The sequence below is a fragment of the Triticum urartu genome, chromosome 6A (assembly GCF_056163025.1).
Source record: "Triticum urartu cultivar PI428250 chromosome 6A, HENAU_Tu73, whole genome shotgun sequence".
In the NCBI taxonomy this organism is placed as follows: domain Eukaryota; kingdom Viridiplantae; phylum Streptophyta; class Magnoliopsida; order Poales; family Poaceae; genus Triticum; species Triticum urartu.
Genome location: NC_141878.1, coordinates 506,916,211 through 506,929,915, shown reverse-complemented (window position 1 = coordinate 506,929,915; position 13,705 = coordinate 506,916,211). Strand labels below are relative to the sequence as shown.

The 13,705-nt window shown below is 47.0% G+C and overlaps 3 protein-coding genes across 3 annotated transcripts; 2 read left to right on the top strand and 1 right to left on the bottom strand.

Moving 5' to 3' along the window:
* Positions 1-5,387: 5,387 nt before the first annotated feature.
* On the top strand, positions 5,388-7,432 carry LOC125514468 (RmlC-like jelly roll fold protein). The gene is made up of 3 exons (XM_048679809.2): positions 5,388-5,707; positions 6,676-6,797; positions 6,886-7,432. The coding sequence occupies exons 1-3, from the start codon at positions 5,572-5,574 to the stop codon at positions 7,210-7,212; spliced, it is 585 nt and encodes a 194-aa protein (XP_048535766.1). The 5' UTR covers positions 5,388-5,571; the 3' UTR covers positions 7,213-7,432.
* A 643-nt stretch (positions 7,433-8,075) lies between these two features.
* Positions 8,076-11,446, top strand: LOC125514464 (eukaryotic translation initiation factor 5-like). The gene is made up of 2 exons (XM_048679807.2): positions 8,076-8,287; positions 9,566-11,446. Exon 2 carries the CDS (start codon positions 9,881-9,883, stop codon positions 11,231-11,233), a length of 1,353 nt encoding a protein of 450 aa, XP_048535764.1. The 5' UTR covers positions 8,076-8,287; positions 9,566-9,880; the 3' UTR covers positions 11,234-11,446.
* A 480-nt stretch (positions 11,447-11,926) lies between these two features.
* Positions 11,927-12,942, bottom strand: LOC125514490 (uncharacterized). The gene has a single exon (XM_048679829.2). It carries the CDS (start codon positions 12,726-12,728, stop codon positions 12,108-12,110), a length of 621 nt encoding a protein of 206 aa, XP_048535786.1. The 5' UTR covers positions 12,729-12,942; the 3' UTR covers positions 11,927-12,107.
* Positions 12,943-13,705: the final 763 nt, after the last annotated feature.

Genomic DNA, 13,705 nt, shown 5'->3' with positions numbered 1-13,705 from the left:
GAGGAGGAGGACTCCTCCTGGCGCGCCCATAGAGGGCCGGCCGGCCTCCCCCCTTGCTCCTTTATATAGAGGGGCAGGGGGCACCTCTAGACACACAAGTTGATCAGTTGATCTTTCCCAGCCGTGTGCGGTGACCCCCTCCACCATATTCCACCTCGGTCATATCGTAGCGGTGCTTAGGCGAAGTCCTGCGTCGGTAGAAACATCATCACTGTCACCACGCCGTCGTGCTGACGGAACTCTGCCGTGAAGCTCTGCTGGATCGGAGTTCGCGGGACGTCATCGAGCTGAACATGTGCTGAACTCGAAGGTGTCGTGCGTTCGGTACTTGGATCGGTCTGATCGTGAAGACGTTCGACTACATCAACCGCGTTGTGCTAACGCTTCCACTTTCGGTCTACGAGGGTACATGGACAACACTCTCCCCTCTCGTTGCTATGCATCACCATGATCTTGCGTGTGCGTAGGAATTTTTTTGAAATTACTACGTTACCCAACACACTCATCCTCCTCTTCTTTGTAAAATAACTGTTCTTCTCTAATCCAATGTGGTCCACCATTACCCCAAAGGCTGAAAACCATCTCGAAATCTTTTCCAGACACTTTATCACCATTGTAAATTTGGAAACCAACTGACTTAGAAGCAACGTTGAACTTGAAAGATCTATCCTTGAGAAGAGAAACTCGAAAACCTTGGGTATAGCCTCCAAAAGTGGCATGAAGAGCCACACTAACCGTATGAATATCCAATTTGAAAGAAGCACAGCTAAACGAAACCACCAAAATAAACTCTTTTGCCGAAAGCCTGGTGAGAACACCACCGGATGACCAAACTTGGAACGAACACTTGCCTGAAAATCCTTGCCACGGTTGAAGTTAAGGTTGATTGGTGCCATGGTCCATGACCCAGCTACGCCACCACCCAAGGGAGCAGAAGAACCGCCCGAAGCAATCCAAGGGACGAAGAGAGAGTGCGGTGGATGCCGGTGCCATAGTGGCCACCGACGTGAAGGAGGTGGGCGCTGGCTCCGGAATGGACTCCGACGAAGGAAGGGTGGCCGCCGGGGCCGGAGTGGCCACCGGCGCGGGGCTCTCCTAGTCGCCTCTCCATGTACAAAGTCTTCAGGCCTCAGTTTGGCTTTGGTGATAGCTGATACTGCATGATTGCATGGGACTGCAGTCATATCCCATTTCCTGCACCCACATGTCCTATGCTACAGGTTAACTGAATAAGTTCTCTCATTGCTTGTCACTTGGTAGATATTTGGCCCAGCCATCAATGCTTGACAGTTCCTAGAATTTTTCTTTGCTTCTTCAAGCAACTCAGCATATGTTGGGCATATATCCCACTTGGCTACCTCTGTCTTAGTCTTATTGCCATTGAACCTAACCATCAACTTTATCCTGATTCCATCTATCATACTCTTTATTGGTTTGCCACTCACATCTAATATCATCTTGTTAAAGACCTCACTAATATTGTCGACAACTAGGTCAGTTTTGCAATTGAAGTCCATTGCAAATCTAGCCCAAGCAGCTCTAGGAACTTTGTTAAGCCAAGCCCAAGCAGCCTTGCACTCATTTTTAAGAGCATCCATTGCAGCAAGATGGTCATGTTCAGTATAAGAGTAACTAGCTTTATCCATGTACTTCTTTAATTCTGACCCCCTAAAACTAGCAGTCTGAAAGTTTTGATAGATGTGTGTAAGGCAGAATCTATGTGGGCAGTTGGGGAATACATTGTTTGCAGCTTTAAGAAGGCCCTGTTTGGAGAAATAACCATAATCACAACTAAGCAATGTATATGACCAACAACTAATTAAGCAATTATGTACTATGCAATTATGAACTAAGCAATATATATAATAAAATAAAACTAAACATGGGAATTACCTTCTGTCTATCAGAGATTATGGTGTGATAACCAAATCTCCCTGATTCTCCACCAATTGCTATCTTCAGTTCAGATAGAAACCAAGTCCAACTTTTTGTGTCTTTTTTGTCCACAACTGCAAAAGCAATGGGATATATGTTATTATTCCCATCCGTTCCTGTGGCAGCCAGGATTTGTTGGCCAGTATACATCTTGATGAAGCATCCATCCACACCTGCAATGGCACACAACACAAGTCAGAAACAAGGCATTCAAACAAGGCAAACTAAACAAAGTAAAGTAATCACCTATGAATGGTCTACATCCATTCAGAAATCCTTCCTTGCAAGCATTCAAACAGATGAACAGGCCATGGAACCTTGGATTTTTGCTTGGATGTTTCCTTCAAGAACTTAGTAGTGACAATGCACCTACTACCTGGATTTGTGTCCAAGACAGCCTGCAAATAATCCCTGATCCTGGTATACTGACCCCTCTGATCTCCTTGCACCATCTCAACTGCTTTGTTCTTAGCCCCGTAGGCCATATGAGTGATGATCTCAACTCCATACTTGCTCTTCAGATTTTGCATTATTGTAGTTATTGATGTGTTCAAGTCTGTTCTTATTGCTTCTAACACCTGATGTGTGACCCACTTGGTAGTCACCTTGGTGCTCTCTGCTACAACTGGACATGTGTGCAAAAAATTTGCCTTTCTAATGCAAAATGTTCTCTCATTTGCCAACACAGAAGCTGTAATGAAAAAAGGGCAATCTTCATGTCTGCAAATAGCTATGATTCTGTCATTGCAGTTCCTATGAAACTGACACTTTCTATTTTGAGCTATGTGGAATGTGAGAAGTGCCCTTCTAAATTGGTAAACACTTTCAAAACAAAGCTTCTTTACAAACTGCATCTCTGGGCTCTCTCTATCCTCAGCATACCAGATTCTTGGTTTGGGTTTTTTGGCCCTACTCTTATTGCCAAGCACAAAAGCTAGGGGGAGCCCCATCCTCCTCCTCCTCCAAATCACCAGGATTTGGATCCTCATCAGATGATGGCACCCAAACATCCTCAAATTTTTGCTCCAAACTTGCATGTGATCTACTAGTTGGCCCCTTTCTTACTTTCAACTTCTTCCTCTTTTCCCCTTGTGGTACCACCTCCTCTTCAATTTCCTCATCCTCTCCATGTTCCTCATACACTACCTCTTCTTCTAGCTCATAAGGTTCTTCAACATCAGTGTCACCTTCAAAGTGTAAAAATGGGCCCTGTCTCTGCCTCCTCATCTCAGCCATCCTAGCCATGAAATCCTCATCTTGCTCCAAGTTAGAGTCATCTTCAGTTAGTAAAACAGGAAGTTTTCTTTTAACTGCCTCCACTCTCTCAACACTCTTCTTATGCTTCTTATACCTTTGTATTTTATTCCTCCTCTTAAGCTCCATAGTTCTTTCCAACTCCTCTTGCTCCAAATCAACATCTCCTGCATTTCCTTGATCCATTTCTTGTGCCTCCTGCTCATCAACTTGTGCAACTCTCCTTTTTTTTGGATGGTGACCTGTACACCACACCTTCCTCACTGACCTCATACACAATCCTCTCTCCAACACTGCCTATAGGGACCTGCTGCTCACAAACATGACCTATGTTTAAATCTCCAGGTCTGGGCTCACTACCCCTAACTACTGTAAGATTAACTATGGTCTGATCTCTGTTGGCAATGTGGTCTAGCATCTCATCAACCTTGTCATCATCACAGATCTCTTCCAAACCAGCTACTCCCAAGCCAGCATCCCTAACAAAGTACATGTAGTCATCCTCTCCATAGCCCGCTGTCTCTATTAGTGTTATTAGATACAGAAATGTTATGTCTGAAACACACATGGTCCTTTCCAAATTGTCCCTGTCATGAAAGTGGAGCCTAACTTCCCACACATCATCACACAAACTACAAAGCAAAGAAGCTACACATTAATTTCTATGCATACATTTCTAATAATTAAAATCAATAACAAACTGAAGTATATACAGTGCACAAATAAATATTACAAATTACTAGGTGAAACTGATACATATTCAGTTAATTGAAATCTTTTGAACACTAAAAAAATTCAGTTAAGTTCATACATACAGTTTCAATGGACTGACTACACTATATACGGTGCATATTCAGTTAACTGAAATATTACAAATGAGAAAATTTAGTTAACTATTCAGTGCATATTCAGTTAAATATTACAAATGAGAAAATTCAGTTAACTGACTACACTATACACTATAAACAGTGCATATTCAGTTAACTGTTGACACTAAACAATATTCAGTCAACTGAAAACCTTTTGTACACTGAGAAAATTCAGTTAACTTCATACACTGAACCAAATTCATCTAACTGATAGGATACATATCAAAGGTTAGACTACAAACAATAATGGCCTACAGTTCATTCAAATCGAAGCCTAACTATTGAACAATGAGAAATTGAACCCTAACCCTAGAATCCACAGTAAAAGAGGGGGAGAACTTACTCAACGCCACCAAATGCAGAAGCCCATTGATGGCTACCCGTCGGAGTAGCTTGCACAGCACGGGCAAGAGCGCCGGCGGCGCGGTACTCAAGCGACGGCGACGACACTCTCCTCTTCGGGGCCCGACTAGGGTTTGAGCTGCCGCACACCTCCTCCACTTCGATCGATTCGCCGCCGGGAAGCAACCCTCCGCTGCAGCCTCCATCCACTCCCCCGCCGGAGGCATCCACTCCCCCGCCGTCGTCAGGGCTCGTCGTCGCCATGGAGCACGGGGAGAAAGAGAGACAGAGGAGAGTAGAGTGGTGAAAAGGGGAGAATGAAGTGGATAAGAGACTCGTGCTGTTTTTACCGAGACGGCGCGTCCGTTGCCACTATAGCACCGTCAGACGGCGTGAGCTCGTGGGCGTCACGCCACATCCTCAAAATCGAGCCCCGCCTGTCATAATAGAGGTTAAACTGTCCAAACAGACGGTTAGGTGTTTTCTGCAAATGATTAGGCGCGAAATCAGTTTTTCTGGCACAAAAACGTAGAAGAGTCTTTTCTGCAACCCTAGGCTTCAATGTGGTGGTTTTTTGCAATTCACTTGAAGATTTTGGATCCAACTAGGCAGGCCCGATCCAAGCACGACCAGTTTTACTCCACATCGTGTCATGCTTTGGACCTACCGTGCCACCCCGAAAAGCTCGACCAAAGTCCTAAGTTTAATAGTAAGAAGGGAATGCTATGTTGAGTTAGCAGGCGCCCAACAACACAAATAAGGCTTTATAAAAACCTGTTAGCTAGTGAACGTTTGCTAAGGAGGATGCCATTTACGAACGATTTTCATGGCAATTTTAGTTATAGGGGGTGACAACTTTTTTAGGCTGATCTCGAGCAAACGGCTGTGAGGGCGCTCGCTGGAAGTCAGCGAACGTTCGCCAATTAGCATTGCGAAGAAAACAAGGAGCAGCCGGTTCAGCACGTAGAGTATCCAAATCGGCTGACCGGCACAGGGGAGGGGAGACCTTGACCACCACCAACCCCCGCAGCCGCTCCCCGGCGCACCCCCCACGTTCCAGCCGGATAAAACAAACAGCCCAATCAATCACCGGCGGCTCCGGCTCCGCTCAACGACCCTAGATTACCTCGCCACCAGAAAGCCAGGGACCTCGAAGCGGACAGCGACAGAGATGGGCTCCTGCGAGATGACGGCCACGGAGGTAGCGGCGCTGCTGGATCTGAAGCCGCACCCGGAGGGCGGCTTCTACGCCGAGACCTTCCGCGACTCCTCCGTCTCCCTCACCACCGCCCAGCTCCCGCCGCAGTGTACGCCCGCCCATTTCTCGTCTGTTTCATCTGATCTGATCGCTCTCTCCAGTCTCCACGGATGGAGTGGGATGGTTAGTACGGAGTATTTCTGTTCAGAAAGATGAAACATAAGGTGCAGCAGTGTGCGGTGCGATGCGCCGATTGGATTGGGCCCAGTTCAATCGGGGTCTCTGCTTGTTCTTCGCCTTAGCGTGTGCAGAAGACACCTTGGAGACCTTAGATGGTAGAGTACCATATTCTGGCAAGTGGGAATTCAGATAGTAAAACCCACCACTGTGTCTGCATCATCGAGTGCGCAGAAACCAGGGGTGTTAGCCAGGGGATTGGGGCCTGGGCGTATCATGATGTCTTAGATATACCACTAGTTAGTACAGTATAACTTTGTGCTACTGCTATTACATACATCAGGCATGAAATACATTTTGCTATGCTACTGTTGTTACATACATCAGGCATGATTGCTTTTAGGAAGATTGCATTACTGTACTTGCTCTGCTTCTACTGCCTACCGGAACCTGTAAATGGATGTCATAAGATGTCGCAGGATGGCTGCACAAGGATAGTTGATTCTTCTAACAAAAATAGTACACGCTGTTATCGCTGCCAGAACAGTTACAGTTACTGCAAACATTCTTGATAGGAACTCGCTCCTTTTTAATATGCTCCACAAAAGGCAAATTTAGTGTGAACTATTTATCTTTCTGCTAATTTGGTAACTCCAGGTTTGGATTTGTACCTGTTGATGTCTGTCTACCTTATACTGTTCTGATAGTTAAACGGGAAACCTATTGATGCTTCTTGATTGGAAATGTTTACCAGAAGGTCTTGTTTAAATGACTGTTGTGCTCTCCCTCTGTTTTAGTCTGGAGTGCTGTATGGAGTACATCCTAGAAGTGGAGGGCAGGTGAACATATCGTCAAGCTGCCATTGAAATACCTCTAATACCGTCTTTATGTATGCTGCAGACAAGGTCGGCCGTGCTGTGAGCACTGCTATCTATTTCTTGCTTCCTGCAGGGAGTGTTTCACATCTGCATCGTATTCCTTGTGCTGAAACCTGGCATTTCTACAAGGGAGAGCCTCTCACGGTTGGTGACAGTTGCACGCTTGCCTTTATATGGGCAGTGAGATTGCCATTTTGAATATAGCTAATACTGCTATTCTCTGTTTGATTAGGTCTTCGAGCTACACGACGATGGCCACATTGACCTCACCGTAATTGGTCCGCACCTAGACGCTGGGCAGCGCCCCCAGTACACCGTGCCACCAAATGTGTGGTTTGGATCTTTCCCAACGTTGGATGTTGAGTCGTTTGCATCCGATGGCAGCCATCTGGTCAACTCTCGGAAGCGAGATCCCGAGAAGCACTACTCCCTTGTTGGCTGCACTTGTGCCCCCGGCTTTGAGTATGAGGATTTTGAAATGGCCTCTTTTGATGATGTGAAGTCTATTGCCCCGAAGGCAGAACCCTTCCTCAACTACCTTATTCCTTCCAAGAAGTAAGCAGGATCAGAGCCGTTCATGTTGCTTGCTAGCAGTCTATATATTATGGCATTATCCGGCCTTCCTGTATTGGCTTTGGATGCCATTTTCTGCGATTCCACGAGGTCTGTATTTTTAGTCTTGCCACTCTGAAAGAGCACTCCTGTGCTGGTGCTGGTGCCTGGTTGTAACATTTTTATGTACCATAATTAGCGGAATAAAGTTTGAGCTTGCTTGTGTAGTTATCCTTGTTCAAACACTCGCTCGTCTCGTCGTCCAAAAGGTTTGTTTCGTTCAGTTCGACTCAGTTGCAGACTTTTTGGACCCTTTTTCAACTTGTACACATGCCAAGTCCCTTGATTAACTTTTTTCCGCGGTTGAGGTTCCTTGATGAATATTGGTTCTGTGAAACCTTTCTAGTCAGTAAACTGCAAATGAATTATCTTCTGAAGTTGGAGATCATCGAGTGTGCGGATTTCGGGTCGGGATGCCTTACATTCCATGTGGTTTCGTGACCAGTTTCAAAAAAAAAAATGTGGTTTCATGTCGTTTTTTCTGGTTGTCATTGGATGTACAGCTAGCTATCGTGATCAACTTGATGGTGGTTTGATGATGGGAAAGAAAAAGAGGAAGCGACCGAAGAAACGCTGTCAGGCTAAACCTAACGCTATCAACTGAAACAACTGAACAAACGCTGCCAAACCAAACCAAACCCTATTTCTTAAGCAAGTTTATTTTTTATATATACCCAAGATCACGCTGACAGCTGGGCGGACCGACGGAGGGCGCTTCTGGATCTTTTCCGCTCCGGCGATTACGAATCGGCCCACAGGTTTTCGTGCAAATTACGGCCCGCGTGCCACCCGTATAAATACCGGGCCTCCCCCTCAGGCCTCAGGTCTCCCCCACAATCCCAATCCCTACCTCGAGACCGACTGGACGCGCAGCTCTCTCCCAGCCGAGGCGGCGCGACCTCCTCCCGCCGCCCCGCCGGACCCCTCGCCGCCCGACGCTCGCCTCTCCATCCAGATCCGCCCCTCTCGCCTCGCCGCCTGCCAGATCCACCGGCCGCCTCCCCTCCGATCTTGTTTTGTTGGTAAGCCACGGTGCGACGCAAACACATGAGTAGATAGATAGATTCCAAGTATGAACTCTAGCGAACGACATGTTTGTGGATGGGTGGGCGGGCATCACAAATTTATAATCGTATTCTGTGTGCACTGATTGATGGAGGCGTATGCCTAATTGTTCATGACTTCACATACTGGATCAGTATCCATATTTCGATGTTCCAGAATAGTCCGTGCTTTTGTGTATCAGTTTCTCTGTCGTGGGTCCATCATATTGCTAGTTGTGAGGTCAGATATTTAGGTGCATATTTGTTCCTGATTTCTTCTTCTTAGTTGCTAGAGCACCAACTGATACAGCAAGTTTTTGGTAATATCGCGAGGCAAGTTTAGATGAATGTCACCTGTGCGATTGCTCTGTTAATTTTGGTGTCAGTTTGTAATTCAGCTGTGTCTGCAATTGTAGAGATTGTCCCTAACCCCACTTACTTATTTTGTTGGTGAGCGCCTAAAAGCAGTGATATTGTTACCTTCGTTTCTCTGCTCTAGTCAGTTGATTTCTCAACATGCTATCTTCATTATGAACTTCCTTTCATCTTGTGTATGCTAATGTTTCATGTACAATGCTTTTGGTCCATGTCCTTAAAGATACGATGTTCAGTATCGTTAGTTGTAGTACTCAAATATGAGTTTGTCAGTATGCCTTGACTTAGCATGTGATCAAGACTAAATGGCTGCGTGCCCTAAAACTAGAGTAGAACTCTGCTGTGGTTTGGATACCTGAACAGGAGTTGCCCCAAAAGTTTATAGTCCACTCATCTTCACCATCCCTTGCGAACTTGCTGGTTGTTTTGTGTTGGATGTATGTCTGTAATTTGCATGGAACTATGACAATTGATTCAAATATCTTAGCCTCTTAGGACAACTTGACTTTGTTGGTGTTGGTCACGCTGTGCTGTCTAGACTGTTGCCAACATGCTGGTTATTTTGTGTTTGATGTACTTGTGTAATTTGCATGGAGCTATGCCAGTTGATACAAATATCTTAGCCTCTTGGGACAACCTGACATTGTTGATGTTAGCCACGCATGTGCTTTCTATACTGTTTATGTAGCTCTGGATTTTATCATTAAATTTGGTAGTCCCCTTTATGCAATTCTGCCTTCAACTGGTTGTATGTGAACTGATACTGTGATTCTCTAGTCTCCTTTCTGTAATGTGATGGTATAATTTTAATTCAGTTAGTTTGTTGTAATCTCATCTTACATGAAGAATCAGCGATATCTGATCTTGACTTGTTTAATCCAGGTAGCAGCCTCTATATCGCTGCAATCTGACAAAGTGGAGGGCCTAGAAGGTGAAGCTTCTTTTATGTCTGAACAAGCATCGGTTTATTTGGGATCAGTTGGATTGCTGGGAGAGTATTCTCGCTCGACGAGAAAAAGGCACAAGGTTGTGATCCCCTGCATGCATCAAGAGCCCATTACGTTCTTTGGTTCTGAGAGTTCACTTGCTACAGCCAGTGCAAAAAGTCAGCTCAGTTTTCTTCAAGGGCCCGCAGCTACTGCTGTTTCTGAAATTTTCCACATCTAATAGCATCTGCTGCAGAAAGCTTGAATCAAGATGGCGCTGCAAAACATTGGTGCTTCAAACAAGGATGATGCCTTCTACAGGTACAAGATGCCAAGAATGTTGACAAAAATAGAAGGCCGAGGTAATGGCATCAAGACAAATATTGTGAACATGGTTGATATAGCAAAAGCACTTGCCAGGCCCGCTTCCTACACCACTAAGTACTTTGGATGTGAGCTTGGAGCACAATCAAAATTTGATGAGAAAACAGGAATTGCCTTGGTCAATGGTGCTCATGATACTTCAAAGCTGGCTGGCCTTCTTGAGAACTTCATCAAGAAGTATGTGCAGTGTTATGGCTGTGGCAATCCTGAGACTGAGGTCCTCATCTCCAAGAAAGAGATGATAACTCTGAAATGTGCTGCCTGTGGCTTCCTCTCTGATGTTGACATGAGGGACAAGCTCACTACATTCATCCTGAAGAACCCGCCAGAACAGAAGAAGGGAGGCAAAGACAAGAAAGCTATGCGAAGAGCTGAGAAGGAGCGGATGAAAGAAGGTGAAGCTGCTGATGAGGAGATGAAGAAACTCAAAAAGGATGCAAAGAAGAAAGGTGCTTCTTCCAAGGATACAAAGAAAAAGGCTGCTGGGGGAGGTTCGGATGAAGAACATGCAACCTCACCAACTCACAGTCAAGGTGCTGACATTGCAGCTGCTGGAGATGATGATGACGATGACGATGATGATGTGCAGTGGCAGACTGACACATCAGCGGAAGCTGCGAGAAAACGCATGGAGGAGCAGCTGAGTGCAGCAACTGCTGAAATGGTTATGCTTGCCACCGAGGAGACGGAGAAGAAGAAGAAACAGGCCCTGCACAAAGAGGGCAGTTCCAATGGGACACCAAAGGCTGAAGGTAATTCCAATGGCAACCAGACTGGGCCCAAGACCACTCCTTATGACAAACTGGTTGAAGAGATCAAGGCCAACTTGGGCAATGCTGCCACCGCAGCTCAGCTCAAGGGTGTCCTCTCCTCCTCAGCCCTGCCCCCCAAGGACGTGATGCATGCTCTCTTTGAGGCACTCTTCCACGGCGTGGGCAAGGGGTTTGCAAAGGAAGTGGTGAAGAACAAGAAGTACCTTTCCGCTGCGGTGCCTGATGAAGGGTCCCAGATGCTCCTGCTCCAGGCTATCGAGGCGTTCTGTGGCAAGTGCAGTGCTGAAGCCCTGAAGGAAGTCCCCGTCGTCCTGAAGGCCCTCTATGATGGAGACGTCCTCGAGGAAGAAACCATTGTCCAGTGGTACAATGAAGCTGTGGCTGCCGGCAAGAACTCCCAGGTGGTGAAGAACGCCAAGCCGGTCGTGGAGTGGCTCCAGAGCGCCGAATCTGACGACGACGAGTGAGAGGCAGTACTGCGATTCCCTACCACCCTACTACTAAGCGTCTTTGATAAGTCTCTGTCGTTGTTTTTCAGCTTTTCGTATTTGTGGTGTTTAAACTTTGAGTTATTGGTTATTTCAGTATCTGAGTCAGTTTGGTGTTTAAACCTTGAGTTATTGGTTATTTCTGTATCGAGTCAGTTATTAAACGAAAGACAATATGCCTGGTCTGTTTCATCTGGTGTGCCTGTTTGTTTTATTGCCATCTTTGGATGAAACTACGTTTGAATACATTAAATGTGAGATGTTGTTATATGATGATGTTTGCGCAGATTTGCTCTATAATTTATGCTATACGCGTTTGCTCGAACCTTTTGCTTATCCAGAAATCTCATGTTACAAGAGACATGTAACATTGATTTTACAGTTACATAGCTCCCTGATGAGGATCTATGCAACCTAGTCAAGTAGCTGCTGATACCAGCTAATTGATTGGGCAATTACATCGCTGTCATGAAATCACCTGGGTAGATTATCTTTGTTTTTCTGCGAGAGAGGTTTTTAAACTTAAATTGACAATTCAGTTGTGATTTGCGGAGATATATAGCACTCGCAAATTTTTGCCATGGCCCTTGGGAAAAATAAAAAAGGAGAGCATGAAGTTCCTCCTTTGTACTACATGACGATGACAGAAGATTATGAAAGAAACTGGAAAGGTCACCACTACATGCCAGCATTTTCTTATTTGGAACCACTAGTACTAGTAGTAGTACATGCCAACACTGGTATGTCTAAAAGAATACGTACATGCTAACAATGGCGTCCCACATCGAGCAGCGGAGCAGAGGTACAAAAATGGTAATTCAAGTTCTCATATACTAATAACATCGATCATCATCTAGTCGATCATGTCACCCTGGGCAGCATCAAGCTCAACTTCTCCCGCGCCCTCCACCGCCACGGCCACGGCCGCCGGCACAGCAGGGAGCTCCTCGAGCCGCTCCTGCAGTTTGGCCTGCTCGGCCCTGAGGCCGGAGTTGTCGCGCAGCACGCGGCCGCAGTCCCGGATGACGCGGTTGAGCTGGTCGAGCAGCTGGCGGTTGGCGCCGCGGAGGTGCACCACCTGCGCCCACAGCTCGCTCAGCTGCTTCTGCTTCCTCATGCGCGACCGCCGCGCCGACTCCCGGTTCGACACCATCCGCCGCCGCCGCCGCTCCTCCGCGAGGCTGCCGCCGCAGTGCGCCGCCTGGTGGTGGTGGTGGTGGCACTCGTCCGACTCGTCCGAGTTGGACGGCCTGGCCCCGAACGGGAGGAGGAGGCCGCCGGCGGCAGCGGCCTCGTGGAGCAGCTGGCCGACGACGTCGTGCTGCTGGTAGGACGACGCCTGAGGAACCATGAGCCCGCCGCCGCCGTACTGGAAGAGGAAGTCGTCCGGAGCCACCTGGCAATGAGGCCTGAAGGCCGCCGTTGCAGTCGCAGCGGAGAGGTACGGGACGCTGGCGAGCTCGGCGGGGTACATGCTCGCTCGGCCGGTCGAGCTAGCTAGCTAGGTGTGGAGCGGAACGGAGGCGAGGGCGAAGAGAGTGGCCTGTGATTACGGAGGCGAGAGGGCAGATTTATAGTGGAGATGTGCAGCAGCTACAGGACCCACGTCGCCAGAGCTTAGCTTAGCTTGCACATACTGCTACTCCGTACATAACGACATGGGATTGGGACTGAGACTGCCAGACTGGGATCAGATTAGCGGGGGTCTTGACGGGCATCATGCAACGTTGTTTTATCATCATGCTGCCAGCTTTTGGAAAATGTGCATGCCTCCAAAAGGCTGCCCATTTGTTCGCCGCGATCAAAATGAAAAGGTGGAATGAGGCGCCGCTTTGTAGCACATCACCAGCACCAGGTGATGTGCTGAGGCCATTCAGGGACACGGTGGTTGGGTAACAGTGACAGCCATGTCCGGATGAGTGAATGAATTGTCAAAGGGGTGTAGATTTATGCTGTACAAGTGTGTGGCCTTTTTTTTTGAACAAAAAGTGTGTGGCTTGAAAGAGCAATACTGTAAACATGGACCGGTTACTCTACCGAGCAGTACGACTGTACGAGACATGATCAGCGTTGTTAGGTTGGTCTTGCCTTCTTCTAGGGTTCCTACCAGAAATTTCTGAAGGGGAGCTCAAGCGGCAGGAGCACCTTCCAGAAAGAGCAAGGTAATTTGGTTGGTCTGTTGTGGGTGTTACTGTGGCCCAGGGGAGCTCCACTTGGATAAAGGGAAGGTGGAACCTCTGCAGTTGGCAACTTGCCACTAATTCTCTTCCTCATCAGCTCACAGAACCCCATATCCACTAGCTAGGGCAGTATTCGTACTACGCCTATTATTTTTCTGGTTTGTCGTCCCTTTTATCCAGCTGTCGGTTTTGGTTCCAGAGAACAACATTTTTTTTTTTGAAACGAAGGCAAAAGATTTGCCTCATCTATTAAAATAGAGGAGAATAGAGT